At 42.3% G+C, this 14,690-nt stretch overlaps 1 protein-coding gene across 2 annotated transcripts in view; it reads right to left on the bottom strand.

Annotated features, from left to right (window-relative positions):
* The window catches only part of ARHGAP45 (Rho GTPase activating protein 45), a 48,637-nt gene extending 34,757 nt beyond the window's left edge, over window positions 1-13,880 (bottom strand). Inside the window, exon 1 of one of the 2 annotated variants that reach the window (XM_007436634.4) lies at window positions 13,590-13,880. In XM_007436634.4, coding sequence (XP_007436696.1) covers window positions 13,590-13,679 — 90 coding nt within the window. In that variant the 5' untranslated portion in view covers window positions 13,680-13,880. Of the gene's footprint in view, window positions 1-8,461; window positions 8,763-13,589 lie in introns of those variants that run through there. The other variant, XM_025172182.2, reaches the window with a different exon arrangement.
* Window positions 13,881-14,690: the final 810 nt, after the last annotated feature.

Genomic DNA, 14,690 nt, shown 5'->3' with positions numbered 1-14,690 from the left:
TATTGTGAGAAAGCCAGCTATCATCCTAGCCATCACATGAAGCTATCGTAGCATTTTGGGAAGGCAAAGCATTTTACATCAATCAGCAGTTATGTTTTGTTAACACAGGTAGGGGGTTTAAGGAGTTGTGTGAACTCATCCCGAATCTGTATCATTTCAAATCCTAGCATTCATCCCAAGACTTCTGTTTTGATGTCCCAGAACAAGGAACAAATTCTTAGTTGGCTGTTGGTAGAAGGCTTCCTGTAAATTTTGGATTGTGAGTTTGCATGACTTTATGTAACAATGCTTCATTCAGTTGAGCAATTTGTGGGTTTTCATGACACATTGAACCATTCAATAACTACTTGAACTGGATATGCGCAACAGCTTTGGCTAAAAGATAATTGGCAAGTTTGTGGTTCAGGGCATTGTGTAAAGCCAGACTTTGTATAAATGAACAGACCTGGGAATTACTGTTATTAGTGTATTTTGAATTATTTTGTTTTGTTTTGCTAAAGATGGGGGCTTTGATTACTCCTAGGACAGTGTTGTCCAAACTTGGCCACTTTAAGATGAGTGGACTTCAACTCCCAGAATTCCCCAGCCAGCATGGCTGGCTGGAGAATTCTGGGAGTTGAAGTCCACTCATCTTAAAGTGGCCAGGTTTGGACAACACTGTCCTAGGAGATTATGCTCACAGAGGCAAACACTACATCCTGTACCCACAGCACTAAAAAACAACAAAGCTCTTCTACAAAGCACCTGAAAGCCCTCATCTGTTTCAGTTCTGAACATTTTTTTTTGTTCAAAAACAACCCATGGAAACAAGTAATGGGCAGTTAACTTGGGAGAGTGACAGGGAATCTGGCTACAAGAGATGGGCTGCAGAGGGCAAATCGCCCTCGTGGATGGAGGGGCAGGGAAAGATGAAGATGCGAATTCACCCTAAAGGTTTCTTCCCAAAATGAGGCATCCTCACCTTCACACATGCAACACCGCCTCCCCACCCAACATCAGATGGCCTTAAAAGAGGGTATTCCCATGAAAAAGATGCTGGGTCATCGTAGGGTGGCTCTGGATGGGCTGCTAAAGCTAAGCCACCATGAGAGGGCAGCAAGGGGATTTTCTCTGGTGCCATCATGCTGGCTGGGGAATTCTGGGAGTTGAAGTCCACCCATCTTAAAGTTGCTAAGGTTGAGGAACCCTGCCTTAGGTGGACACCATCCAAGGGCCTCCTTAATGTGGGTAGGACCTTCTAGATTTTGTCAGCCATTGCCTTGGAGGAAGATCAGGGGACTGTGGTGACGAGGGACAGAAACAACAGGGGCAGGAGGGGGATCAGCAGCCAGGAGAGACAATGTCATGCCCATTTTCATGCAGTGTTTTCAGCCAACTCAGAGATGGGTGGAGAACCTCAGCTACAATTGCTCAAGCGTGCTGCAGTGAGTAAACAGCAGACACGGGCATTTTCGTCAGCAATGGAGAAACCACAAACCCTTCTCCCTCCCCCTCTTCTGCAAAGCTATAAAATCACTGCCTGATGGGCTTCACACTTTGGACCTTGTGATGAGATTTGCTTAATCAGAGTTAATGGAATAAGCTGCAGTTGGCTGGGTCTGCCCAAATGCTAAATGGTAAACCATGGTTCACTGACCCACAGATGCCAACGTCACACAATTGCAAAGCCCAAGGAAAATAAGCATGATGTGGCTTTGCAGAATGCAGAGAAACAAACAAACATTTTATCACACACACTGTCAAGATGGGTCTCGGTCCACTGTATCATGTTGCTGAAATTTCCAGCTCCTGATTATCTTATAACTTTAAGAGCTGGTGTGAGGTCTGTGGCCTCCCCTTCTCTTTCCCCATTCCTTTTTCTTGGATGTTTCTTTTCAGATTTTAAAGCCCAGAGCATAAACATTTATTTAATATACTGATATGTCACCATAAACTACACAAATTCTCGTCAGTTTGCATTCATTCTATATATAGAGTATAAAATGCATACTATAGTGATATAAAAACAAAATATACAAACAAGAATGAATAATAAACAGGAAGGCAATCACTCCTCAGTCCCTGAATGACTTTGGGAACAATTCTCTTTTTTTCAGTTTCTGGAATGCCTATAATGCTAATCTGGTCTTGAGAGGGAGTCAATTCCAAAATAGAGGGGCCATAACAGAAAGGTAGTGCCTCCAAGTCCCAAGCTCTCTTCACCTTACAAAACCAGGGGATTACCACAAAATGTTGTCAAGTTGCTTCTATATGGAGAACAGGAGTGTCTGCAGAGAAGGTTACAAAAGTCAAGAGTGGCTGCAACTGTGTGATTGAAGTCCTACTCCTTTCTATGCACATCACAATTGCATGGTCATAGCCACCATCCTGACTTTTTTGACCCACCCATGGATGCCCTGATGAAGAAAGTGGCTCTGATGGTACCTAGAAACCAAGCCATAAAACCAGCACTTTGAAACCCAACCACCTTCTTCATTGCTGTGTGTTATATGATACTTGTTTAATATTTGTAATGTGCTGTTGTTTTGGCTAAGGCAATCCAAACCTGTTTTTTTCAGCAGACTTTTGAGGGAGAGAGGAACTGAGCGAGATTCCTCCTGTGTAGACGTTTATGATTGCATAGGTTTTTATTATTCATCAGCATAGGAATATTTTATTATGTAATACTGTTTATTTGTCTGGTTATTTTTTGCTATTTTAATCATGTTTACACATGGTGGGATTATAAGTCACTCAGCTGATGACTGAAGCAACTAATGAAATGAAATATATACAATTAAATTATTAAATTAAATTAAATTCAACAAACAAACATCCAGGTAAAAGTATTTCAAAGAAAGCAAGCTAAATAGGCCACAGTTTATTATTTACTTCCTGCTAAAGTTTGAGACAGTATAAGGGAATTTACTCAGAGCCTCCATATGCATTGCACTGCAACTTCCATCATCCCCAGTCAGTATAGTAGTTGAGAAGGATGGGAATTATAATCCAACTCATGTGAATAGCACCACGTGGTGGAACGGGTATAAGCCCATACATGAATTCACCATACATGAACAGGCCATGCAATTTCATCAGTGAGAACCATTAATTACAATCTTGGATCATAATTAAGCCATGGTTTGCAAATAAACTATAGTTGGCTGAGTTTGCATGCGCTAAATCACACATCTAATTTTTACTGTGGTTGTTATCCAGCACATAAATCATTACACCGTTGTTTACAAATGACAATCACCTAGATTCATAGTGCACATACAGAGAAAAACCAAACACACTGTATAACACAGTGTTTCTCAACCTTGGCAACTTCAAGATATATGGACTTCAACTCCCAGAATTCCCCAATCAGCTGGGGAATTCTGGGAGTTGAAATCCACACATCTTCAAGTTGCCAAGGTTGAGAAACAGTGGTATAAGGGTTTAATGTAAGGTGTGAACCCAACTGGGGCTACCATGTTGGGGAGGCAAGTAAGCAAATCCCCTCCTCTCCCATCCTATTTCATGGGAGACACACACTTTCCCAAATATTTGCTCCCATAAGTCATCTGTGCCTAAGGCAACTACATCTGGACTGCAAAAATGCAGACAACTATTGACTGGCAGCAGAACTCAAACATTTTGTTGTCTTCTAAAATTTTTGAGTTTTTTGTCTCTCTTGACTGGTGGTCTAGATTTTTGCAGGCTAATTCAACCACAGTGCTTTTGTTTAGCTGTGGCTTAGCCACTGGAGACTGTCAGTCATAGCTTATATTTGATCCTAATACATTATTATTGAATCAATAAACCATGATTAGGAAACCAGGCCTTAATGCAAAGCAAGTCAAAATGAACAGGCTGAGATATAGATGAATGGTGTGAGACTAACGCACACAAAGATTAAAAAAAATGTTCCAGGGTTTTGTTTTATCCCACCTATGCTTCTTAATTCAGCCAGCGTTCTCCAGAATGGGGGAAAAGAAACATACGCTTATGATCTCCCTTTTATGTGGAGTTTTCCTCTTTGTTTCTGAAATGGAAGTGGTATAGCATATCCTGCGGAAGTGGCTTACAAAATCAAACCATCAGTACGTTGGAGATGCTTATTAACACCTGTTGGCCCCCCCTCCAATAATAGCGCTCCACTTGATATTTCTGCAAAACCATATGCCTTCTGGTATTCCCCCTTATACCCAAGAGAGCTTAATTTGAACATAAGGCTTGCTACAACCTACTTTTGGTACGGAACCTGTTGCGGGCAAAGGTTGTCTCTGAGCATCTGCAGAATAGCTCAATGCCCGTTAGCACCAGGCCCATCAAGCTCACGGTTGCCAACTATACTGGGTGTCCTATGATTGACCTGCATGTTTTAACTGACACCTGAAAGAGCTGCTGGAAATTTGTTATCTCACATTTGCCCTCGGGAGCTATGAGATAACAAACTTCCAGCAAGAACCCAATTAGATCATGGTTTCCCTCTTTTGTCTTAGCCTACACCCAATACCTGCTAGACCCTTAATCCTCATTAATATCTCACCTTCCTTTGCTGATGCCTAAACTAAGCAATTCCCAGGGTGAAGACGAAAAGAGGTTGAGGGGCTACAAAAGATGAAAACACCCCCTTTGTGAGTCGTGTCCATGGACTACCCGCCTCGCCACATTTCAGACTCACCCCGGTGTGCTGAGGGAGCGAACCTCTGATGCGGTAAGTATAGAGACCATTTTAATAAACCTTTATGAATTGTAAGTGTCCTGGGCATCATTCCTGATGCCCACCTTTTCTGATATCTGCCCTGCAACTACGCTAGCCGGTGACACTGAGACCAAGGCCTTCAGGACAGTTTTCCAGGCCATGCTGCTTCTAGCCTTTTTAATGAGAAGTGCAGGGGCCAACCTGGAGGCAGGATGCTCATTGTGGGATCAAACCTTTGCCTACAGCATGTCGTTTCAGATGCTTCTTATTTTATTTCCTTGATTACTGCACTACATCTGAGTGGACATGATGTGCCCTATTCTTCATTGAATGCATAAATTAAACCTAAGGCAATTGTTAATCTACAAGAAAACAGAACATTTTAAATCAGCAAGGTCATGGAACGTTCTCTCTTAAAAAGATGCATTTTATCAAACCAGAACACAGATCCTTTGGCAGAGAGCTAGTCTACCCTTGAGGCAGGCAGGCAGCTTGTCAAAATCCTTCCTAGAGTTCCTACTGTCCAGTCCAAGATACTTTTAAGTCAGGCATGTACCACCCAACTTCTTGGGTTCTCAAATGCTCCAAGAAAGAAATGTGCCAGGACAAAAAAAAAAAAGAAAAAAATGTATTTCATTAATTCAGTGTTGTCCAAACTTGGCCACTTTAAGATGAGTGGACTTCAACTCCCAGAATTCCCAAGCCAGCATGGCTGGCTGGGGAATTCTGGGAGTTGAAGTCCACTCATCTTAAAGTGGCCAAGTTTGGACAACACTGAATTAAATGAATCCCCCGAGGAGGTGGATTTCATAGCCTGGGAGAAGAGAAAAGGGCTGTCTTCTAAACGGCCTCTCCTGAAGATTTATTTATTTATTAAATCCATTTATATGGCCTTCCATCTCGCGGATGTGATTCAGGGCAGCTAACAACAAACAATGCAGAAACAGTATCACCAAACTGTTAAAGAATCTACAATGACTGTCGAGAACAAACCCAGAGAACATTCAGCAAAATGACAGCATATCATGGGCCATCTAACCTCCCAACTCCCATGGCCTGGAGCACAAGATTGGGGCTGTTCTCATCTTGGGAGATACGGTGGTCCAGAGGGCAAGTGCTGCGGCTGAAAAGGCCCACTTCCTAGGTCCCATCAGATAGTGTTCTTTAATTGAGGAGACCCAGAATGCGTCCCTCTTGTCAGACCTGGTAGGACAGGTAGAAACAACTGGGGAGAGGCGGTCCCACAACCCTGACCCCATGCCATGAAGGGCTTTCTTTAGAACCAGCACCTTGAATTCCATCAGTGCAGCTTATGAAGCTGTAACAGTATGTGGGAATGACCTTGGGAGACAGGAGAGAGAGCCGCAGACTGGACAACTAGCATGTAAAAGGTATTTCTGCCCACAGAAGAAGGGAGGGTATGGGTAATGTTTTGGAACGGACCCTCCCTAGTTTTCCGGAAACTAAAAGAAAAGGAGGGGAGAAATACTTTCAGTCTTGCAAGATTCTGTTAATGTAACTTTACAATAAAGATAGAGCTAGTAGTCCTGGTTGTACCTGTCTGGACTACCCTGCAGGGCTAACAGAAGCAGAGGTATAACGTGGCTCCTAAGCTGCACCCATAACTGCCTGTGCTGCCACATTCTGGATCAGTTGCAGGTTCTGGATGGTCCATGTGGAATGCATTGCAGTAATCCACTTGGGAGGGGAATAAGGTGTGAGTGAATGTGAGCAGTGCCTCCCGGTGTAGGAAGGGGTTCAACTGGCACACAAAGTGAAGTTGTGCAAAAGTCCACCTGGTAATGACTGCCCCCTGCTCTTTGAACAGGAGCTGTGAGTTCAGGAGGACCCCCCAGAATACGTACTGGTGCTGTTTGGAATAGTGCAACCCCACCCAGACCAAAGATGAAAAAACTCTGGTTTCAGGGGCCTTAAAACCCACAGCCGCTCCATCTGGCCAGGATTTTGCTGAGATCTTTCTCCATCCAGACCTCCATAGCCTCCAGAGACTGAGACAGAACCTTCACACCCTTACTTGGTTGGCTCAGGATAGAGATGTAAAGTTGGATATCATCAACTTACTGACAAACCCTCACCCCATGGTGTTGGATGACCTCACCTGCTGGCTTCATATAGATATTAAATAGAAGTGGGAAGGCATTGAGTCTCGAGGAATCCCAGAGAAGTCGTTATGGACTAGATTTCTCCTCCCCATCCCCACATCAACACTGATTGGAACCAGCCTAGAGGAAGGAGAACTAGCACAGAATCTCCTACTTCTGATCCTTGGAGACAGTCCAGAAGGGTGCCATGATTGATAGTATCAAAAGCCGCTGAGAAATCAAGAAGGGCCAGGATGGATGCCCCACCCCTATCCTGCTCCCACCATTCAAGTGTGATCAATGCCATTTCATCCCATATCCAGGTCTGAAACCTGACTGAAAAGGGTTCAGATAATCCATTTCCTCCACGATTCCCTGAAGCTGCAGCATGACCACCTTCTCGACAATCTTCCTTAGGAAGGGAAGATTGGAGGTGGAATGAAAGTTACCCAAAATGGTCAGATCCAGTGAAGGCTTCTTGAAGAGAGGGTAAACCACAGATTGTTTAAGTAGTGGGGGGACCATTCCTTCTCTCAAGAATGAACTCACCACCGCCAGGGTCAAACTGCATGTTGTCTCGCAAGAAGCCTTAGCTTACCTTCCCAGGAGGGACATGGGTCCAACACTGAGGTGGCCACACTAACAATACATAGCCTGGGAGAAAGGAAAAGGGGAATCTTCTACAGTCCAGTTGGCCACCAACATCAGAGGAATATGCAAGGCATCTATCAGATTAAGTCACTTGGATTTGCTCCAAACTGAACCCTGGCCTGGAGGCAGATCCATGGAAATAACTGAGGCCTTATCTGGCCTGGTTATCAGGGATGAATTTGATCCTGTTGGTCTTGATGAAGTGACAGGATTCTTGGAACTGTTAGTGTGTTGGACCCATGTCCCTCCTCGGAAGCCTCATCAGTCTCCCATCTCTCAGCATTAACAAAATCTGTACAGATCCATCTCTTTCCCCACATTTCTAATTGTTAGATGATTTTTAGGGCTTTTTCAAAATGATTCATTATTAATGTTTAACCTCTTATACACTATGTTGGTTTTGAAATTTTGCTAGCTGCCGTAAGCGCTCACCAGAGCTGAAAGGTGGGATATAAATACAGTGAGCATATTTTCTTAGAAAAAAATAAAGGACAAACTTGAAAAAGGGGCAAATCTGAAAGAGGTTCATAAGGATCAAACAAAAATAATAATTGTTTTAGGTTTATAACTTTGCTTTACAACGGAAAATTCAAGAGCCAAACCAAGAGAATAAATAATTCAATTAAATAAAGCTAAAGGACAGCTTTCTGAAATAAAGGTGTGTCCTTTATAATAAAGGACATATGGTCATTGTAGATATAAATCAAATAAATTAGCAAGATTCCACTGGTTTCAAGAGACCTTCAGGACTCAGGGCGTGGACTCCTGTTGGAAGTTAGACTATCAGTTCTGGACTGAAACAACTCAGGTGATCTCTAGATGGCAGCAAAGAGACAGACAACTAACCCTTGGCTGCCTTCTAGCCCTCATCTTCATTTTTGCAGCCCGGATCTCGTGGCCCCAGGGGAGCAGAGATGGCAAGGATGAAACCCACCCAAATGTCCGCATCGGGGCTGAACTGTGCCAACTCACCACCCGGGGCTTGGTTTGGCCTCTTTGCCTTCTACCCTCAGGATCGTTTTGAAAGTCATCCTACCTTCAGCCAGACACTAGCTCGGAAGGAGACAGAATCCAGAACGTTTCCTCCAACTTTGGAGACCTTCCTCCGCAGTTCAGCAGAATACGGGCTGTAAGCGGCCTTACTAGTCATCCGCTTGCTAAGCATTCCTCCGATTGCCCAGCATCAGGAGGGGCCAAGCCAGATCACCCCCTCACCCTCACCCCCTTTTCCAAAGGAGGCACTGCGGCGGCCTCAAAAACGCTGCTAAGAAGTATATTCCACAAAGACGTTAGATTAAAAGAAAATATCTCCATCTCTGAAGAGGGAACCGCAGTTTTTTCTCGCCCATCTTTGTTCCGAAAAACCTGCAGGAGGATTGTTTTTTTAAAAAATGAAAGAAAAGAAATAGAAAAGAAAAACCGCCCACTACCAGTTTCCTTGCTCCGAAAAGGCGGAGAAGAAAAACCCACAAATTTTCTCCGCGGCAGGAGGATGTAAGACCTGACAACTTCCTCTTTTCTACATTGTGCAAAAACAAATAATCAAGAATAGGCCTTAGAGCAGTGTTTTTCAAAGTTGGCAACTTTAAAATGTGTGGGCTTCAACTCCCAGAATTCCCTAGCCAGTGCTGGCTGGGGAATTCTGGGAGTTGAAGCCCACCCATCTTATAGTTGCCAAGTTTGAAAAACACTACCTTAGAGCCTGAACAAAATGCCCCCTTTTTGGTTCACTCGGGCTAGTTCTGGATAAATAGATTCATGCATGAAATTTTATGTGTGTCAGCATAACAGTGGCTCCAAAGGGGAAAAAAAGAGTTTTTAATGCATTTATTGGTCACAAAAGAGGCATGCTCTCAGAAGTCCACCCTCTTAGAAGAGGCCTTCCCTCCTCCACACGTGTACAGCACCCGCTGTGCTGAAAGGTGCCGTATCCTCACTAAATATGTTTAGGAACACGGCTTCATTAGAAGCTGCTAGTGCTTTTTTTTATGTCCCCCCCAACCCATTTCTCTCATTCCCTCCATTATATATATAAAAAATCATGTAATATTTTACAATATCGGAAGGAGGTAGGATAGTCAGACTTCACCAGCTGAATATATCTGCAAGCGGTTACTTCAGAATGCGGAGCTCCAAGCTGCTCCATATTGTGCATTTTTGTGGCTACACCCAAGCCACCAGCGGAATCAACATTTTCAGACCAAGACACCCTCTCGTAAAAGGAAGAACGTGCAATTCTTAACTCACCCATGCACTCTTGCAACAGGCAAAGATGGGACACTCCATTTTCAAAGTGACATAATATGAACAACACGTTTTGTAGCACCATGAAAAACAACAACACATTATAACTCCAGTCACTATAGACACTCGTCTGATTCAGCAGATACACCAAGGGTTATCTTACATTGACAGAAGTGTGAGTGTGTTTACATGCATGTGAATACACACACACTCACACACACACAGAGAATTGTAGAAAGAAAAGTAAAGAATGGGAGGAGACAGCAATGAAATGCAAAAATTCTATTTAGAATCATTTTTCACAACCTGGAGTCCTCTTGAATTCTTTTGGTCTTCAACTCCCATACAGGTAGTCCTCGACTTACGACCATTCATTTAACAACTGTTCAAAGTTACGATGGCACTGAAAAAAGTGACTTATGACTGGTCCTTTGCACATAACCATTGCAGCATCCCCATGGTCATGTGATCAAAATTCAGGCACTTGGCAACCGGCATATATTTACAACAGTTGCAGCGTCCTGGGGTCACATGATCACCATCTGTGACCTTTGCAGAGGGCTTCCAACAAGCAAAGTCAGTGGGGGAAGCCGGATTTGCTTAATGACCGTGGCAAAAAAGACCTAAAATTGGGCATGACTCACTTAACGACCACATTGCTTAGCAATGGACGTTCCAATCCCAATTGTGGACATAAGTTGAGGACTACTGGCAATCCTAAGCCAGCACAGACAATGATTATGCTGGCTAGGCATTGTGGGAGTTGAAGCCCAACACTTCAGCAAGGCATAGCTTGAGAAAGCCCAGTGTAGATCAACCTAGTTAGAAGTCAAATCTATGTAAAATAAACACAGTGACTAACTGCAAAGCAGGGTAGTTAGTAACATAAAACATTCTGGCAATGAAAAAGTTAGTTAACATCTGTAGGATGATAATACCCCATATCTGGATACAGAGCAAGAGAGACAAAACCGAGCCTTAGACCTTATCAACTGTTTCATTTTTTTAAGAGAGCATCTTCTAGGATAGGGTTCCTCAACCTTAGCAACTTTAAGATGGGTGGACTTCAACTCCCAGAATTCCCCAGCCAGCCATGCTGCCTGGGGAATTCTGGGAGTTGAAGTCCACCCATCTTAAAGTTGCTGAGGTTGAGGAACCCTTTCCTAGGAGCCAAGAGTTTAAGATGGCCAGAGAGAAAATACAGTAGTCCATCTTCATGTTTAACAGTAGGTAGAAGAGGACATTTTTGCAGATGTAGCTTTCAAAACCTGTGGAAATACCTCCCCTTTCCAATTATTAAAGGTGCAACTGTTTGTATGTGGCAATCCTCAGAAGAACAGAATTTATACATCTCTACTTTTGTTTAATCTGGTCTGCTTTCTTTCCAGGTCAAATAATAATTTTGGAGCCACAGAGACAAACGGAAAGCCAGAAATTAAGGGAATCTTGAGCTCAGACATCACAACATTCCAGCTTCAAAGCCCAAGATAAAAAAATACTACAGCGACCCTTGTATCATTGTCATCGTTGTTGTGCAATGCATTAAGTCAGAACACACAATACCACAAATGGGTTGGGTTACCTATTAATGAAGAAATTGATATGATTTCTTTAGGGAAATATCTAAGGTGAGCTGAACATTATCTGAGGTGTGTTATGGTGCTATCCCTCCAAGACGGTTCCAGCAAATGGCATCAGAAACTAGCGAGGGCCGATCTCTTAATATCCCATATAATATGCGCTTCTGCCCACATTCCAAGGAAATTATAGAAGTTTTTACACATTATTTCTTGTACTGCCCTATTTCCGCTTCAGCAGAGCCCCTCTTGATAGGAAAATCATTTTGGCCTGGCTCACATAAGATTGAATATTTAATGAATTCAGACAAGGAGACCCCACTATGGAGATTAGCAAGCTTTACATAGGCTGCTGCTAAACACAGATACCATTTTATCAAAGATTCCTAATGTTTTCCCATTATTTTATCTGCTGCAATAACACTGTTTTAATATTCTTACTGAGTTTTGTACATCTTAATGGATTTTATTAATTTTTGGCCACTTTTATGTAGGTTTTGTCTTATTTGTTACAACCTATGGTCAAAACAATCTAAGGTGGGTTTTCCCCATTTGCTAATACAGTATTAGACTCAAGGGTCATCCAGGGAAATTGAATGGGGGGAGATTGGAGACAAAAAGAAAACAAAAGGATGTAATTTATGTTATTTGCTGCTGACTGCCACAACTGTCTTGAAAGAAGGATCAGATAAATCCGTGGAGGTGAAAGAGAGAGAGAATATACATTGTTATTGATCATGGATGACACTTCTCTATTCACAAAGCTTCTATCGCTCGATAGTGGAGAATATATGTAGCTCAGAGTTGAATTGTTGGGTTCTTGGTGTTCTTTGAACTTGTTTCTCTTCTTCACGGATGTTGTTGCCTAGCCTGATAATGAAATGTCTGCAGGAAGAGAAACAAGCTCAGCGAACACCAAGAACCCAATGAATCTATCTCTGAATACCATTTCCTTCACTGAGAAAAGGCATGGGAGGTGCCTGCAAGCTTTGATAGAGTTTCCCATGGGAGCTTCTGGATGGCCTCCATGGAAAACAGGATGCTGGAGAGGCTTTTTGTCCAATCCATTGGAAGTCTTACATTTTTAATTTGACTCTAGAATTCAGATAAAAACTCTGATTTTCACCATGTGAAAAGACCCTGGTGGGCCATCAGCTTTGTTTCGCCAACAGAATATGAAAACAGAAGGAAATACCTAGCTGTCCACCATGGATGGGGACAACTAGGCTGGTCACAAGTTGTACGTACAAAATATATCCCTCTACTTTGCCTTCATGCACGCATACTCCTATCCAATTTATACATTTTGCTGCATTCATTCTAATTGCAGTTGTTGATGGCTGTCAATGGAGAAAAAGGCTTTCATTTTGCTTAAAGACAGAGAGTTGCTTGAACAGGACCCCACTGTCTGCAGTCTATGTGCTCTTCTCCTTTGTGGCTTCAGATGACATAAGTACAACAGGTTGGGCTATTGTCTCAAGAGTCTGCTAGAGCTTTGGCCAAAAACCCAAAGTAATTTGTGCATATACCATGGGAAACCAAATTCCTCTCAAACCACTTTCACTTCAATGGGGAAAAAAGATGTTCAGAATTACCCACTAGATCCATTTCAAGTTTTTACAAGCTTCAGTAATCTTTATTATTCCTTTTTCTTTCTTTCATATACGCCCTGGGCCCCCTACCACCATCCTGCTGCAGAAATTCATAAGGACAAGCTAATGCAGGTAAAATAAATAAGACATATATTAGATGGAAAATATTAGCTAATTTTTAGTCTCTTTTTTTGGTAAATCACTATTCCAGTTTTGCTTCTGCAAAATACCTTTGACTTTTTTGCTGCTGGAGTTGTTTGCTATTCTGCAAGGTTCAACATCGTTTATTCCAAATGTTTTTATTAGTCTCCAATGCGCATGTACGTAAATGCATGTGCTGAAACCCCACAGCCTGGGTTGGTGTGTAGCCAGCTATTTTGCACATGTTTTGATTTATAAAGTGCCATTGCAATGTAGAAATCACAATTTACAGTTTAGTGTGCTGTCTAAACTATACAACCCAGCCAATTGTTCTTTAATAAACTATGGTTAAATGAACCATAGCTCAGCACAATGTATAAACTGAGTCCTTCTATATTGACACACATGCCCTTTCAAGGAAAACACAACAGTCCCTTTTCATTTCCAACCCGGGCGCTCAGTTCAAGGCAAATGAATAAACGCAGCACGAACCATAACAGTTTTGCCTGGGTTTGGGCACCCAGAGAATTGGCTGTTATAAAAATGCTGGAATCCCAAGAGCATCCATATTTTCATCTGTCCGGGTACTGAAAGGTCGCACACTACTTACCAAGGAGGCAAGGGGCACAGGGCTTCCTGCTCTGCATTTCTTGGAGATCGAGGGCGTTTTTATCAGCTCACGCTTCTTCCTTGAAAACATGGTGCTCGGTAGAAAGACGATGGGTCCAGGTCAACGTTGCTCCCCCAGCTCAGGGCCTGAATTGTCCAATGAGCATCTTTTCCTTTCCAGCTTCCTAAGGATTGGCTTTGCAAAAGTGTTTTTGTGCCCGTGTGCTCAGCAAAGGAAGGCTTCTGAGTCTTGATAGCCGCCCTTGCCTGTAAACTGCCTGGGCTCAAAGCACATGATTACAAACTTATTTCCTGGCTGGGTTTGCCTGAAACACACACGCACACGCACGCACACACACACAGAGAAACTGCAACACTGCACAGGAAAAAGCATGTCTGTGTGTGTGTGTGTGGCAGTACTGTAGTTGAAATCTAAGAGGAAGCCATGGCTTGTTAAATTCCTCTTTGCTGTTATTCAACCCTCTTGTAAACGGGATGGAGTCCTGTTTCTTTTTAATGTACAAAATCATTTGAAGCTATTTTAGGAGTGAGTTTTTTCTTCTCATCTGACCTAGTATTTGGGCACATCTTGTGGCCAGGAATTCCTCATTGTAATTTTTAAATTGAAAGACACATGTAGTTCTGAGCCAACATCCTGGACTGGCCACAACTGAGTTTCAGTTGATATGTGTCTCAAAGTTATAAGGAAGAGAGAAATTTCTAATTGGTTCATTGTGTGATAGACTTCTGTCATGTCTGTCTGAGCATCATTTTTCAGAACAAAAGAGACTTATTCAGAATGAAAGACACTTATTCAGACAATAGCCTCAGAATTCAGGGAAAACTATTTTATTTTATTTTATGTTATTTTACTCTATTTTACTTTATTTTATATTTTACTTTATTTTATTTTATTTTACTTTACTTTAATGATATATATATCAGGATATCTTGATTTTCTACAACAAATGACGGTCAGGAATGCTGACAGCAATCATGTTCATGAGATAAATGCATAATGCACAAATGCATATGGTTATAAATCATAAAAGCCAATTAATGAAAAACCCATCCATAAAAACCTTAAGCAATATAATCTTGA

This window comes from Python bivittatus, unplaced genomic scaffold, assembly GCF_059951505.1.
Source record: "Python bivittatus isolate LINGU-HERP-01145 unplaced genomic scaffold, Pbiv_v1 ctg000580_np1212, whole genome shotgun sequence".
Classification (NCBI taxonomy): Eukaryota; Metazoa; Chordata; class Lepidosauria; order Squamata; family Pythonidae; genus Python; species Python bivittatus.
Note: the sequence above shows the minus strand (reverse complement) of the source record. Positions and strands in the feature narration are given on the sequence as shown.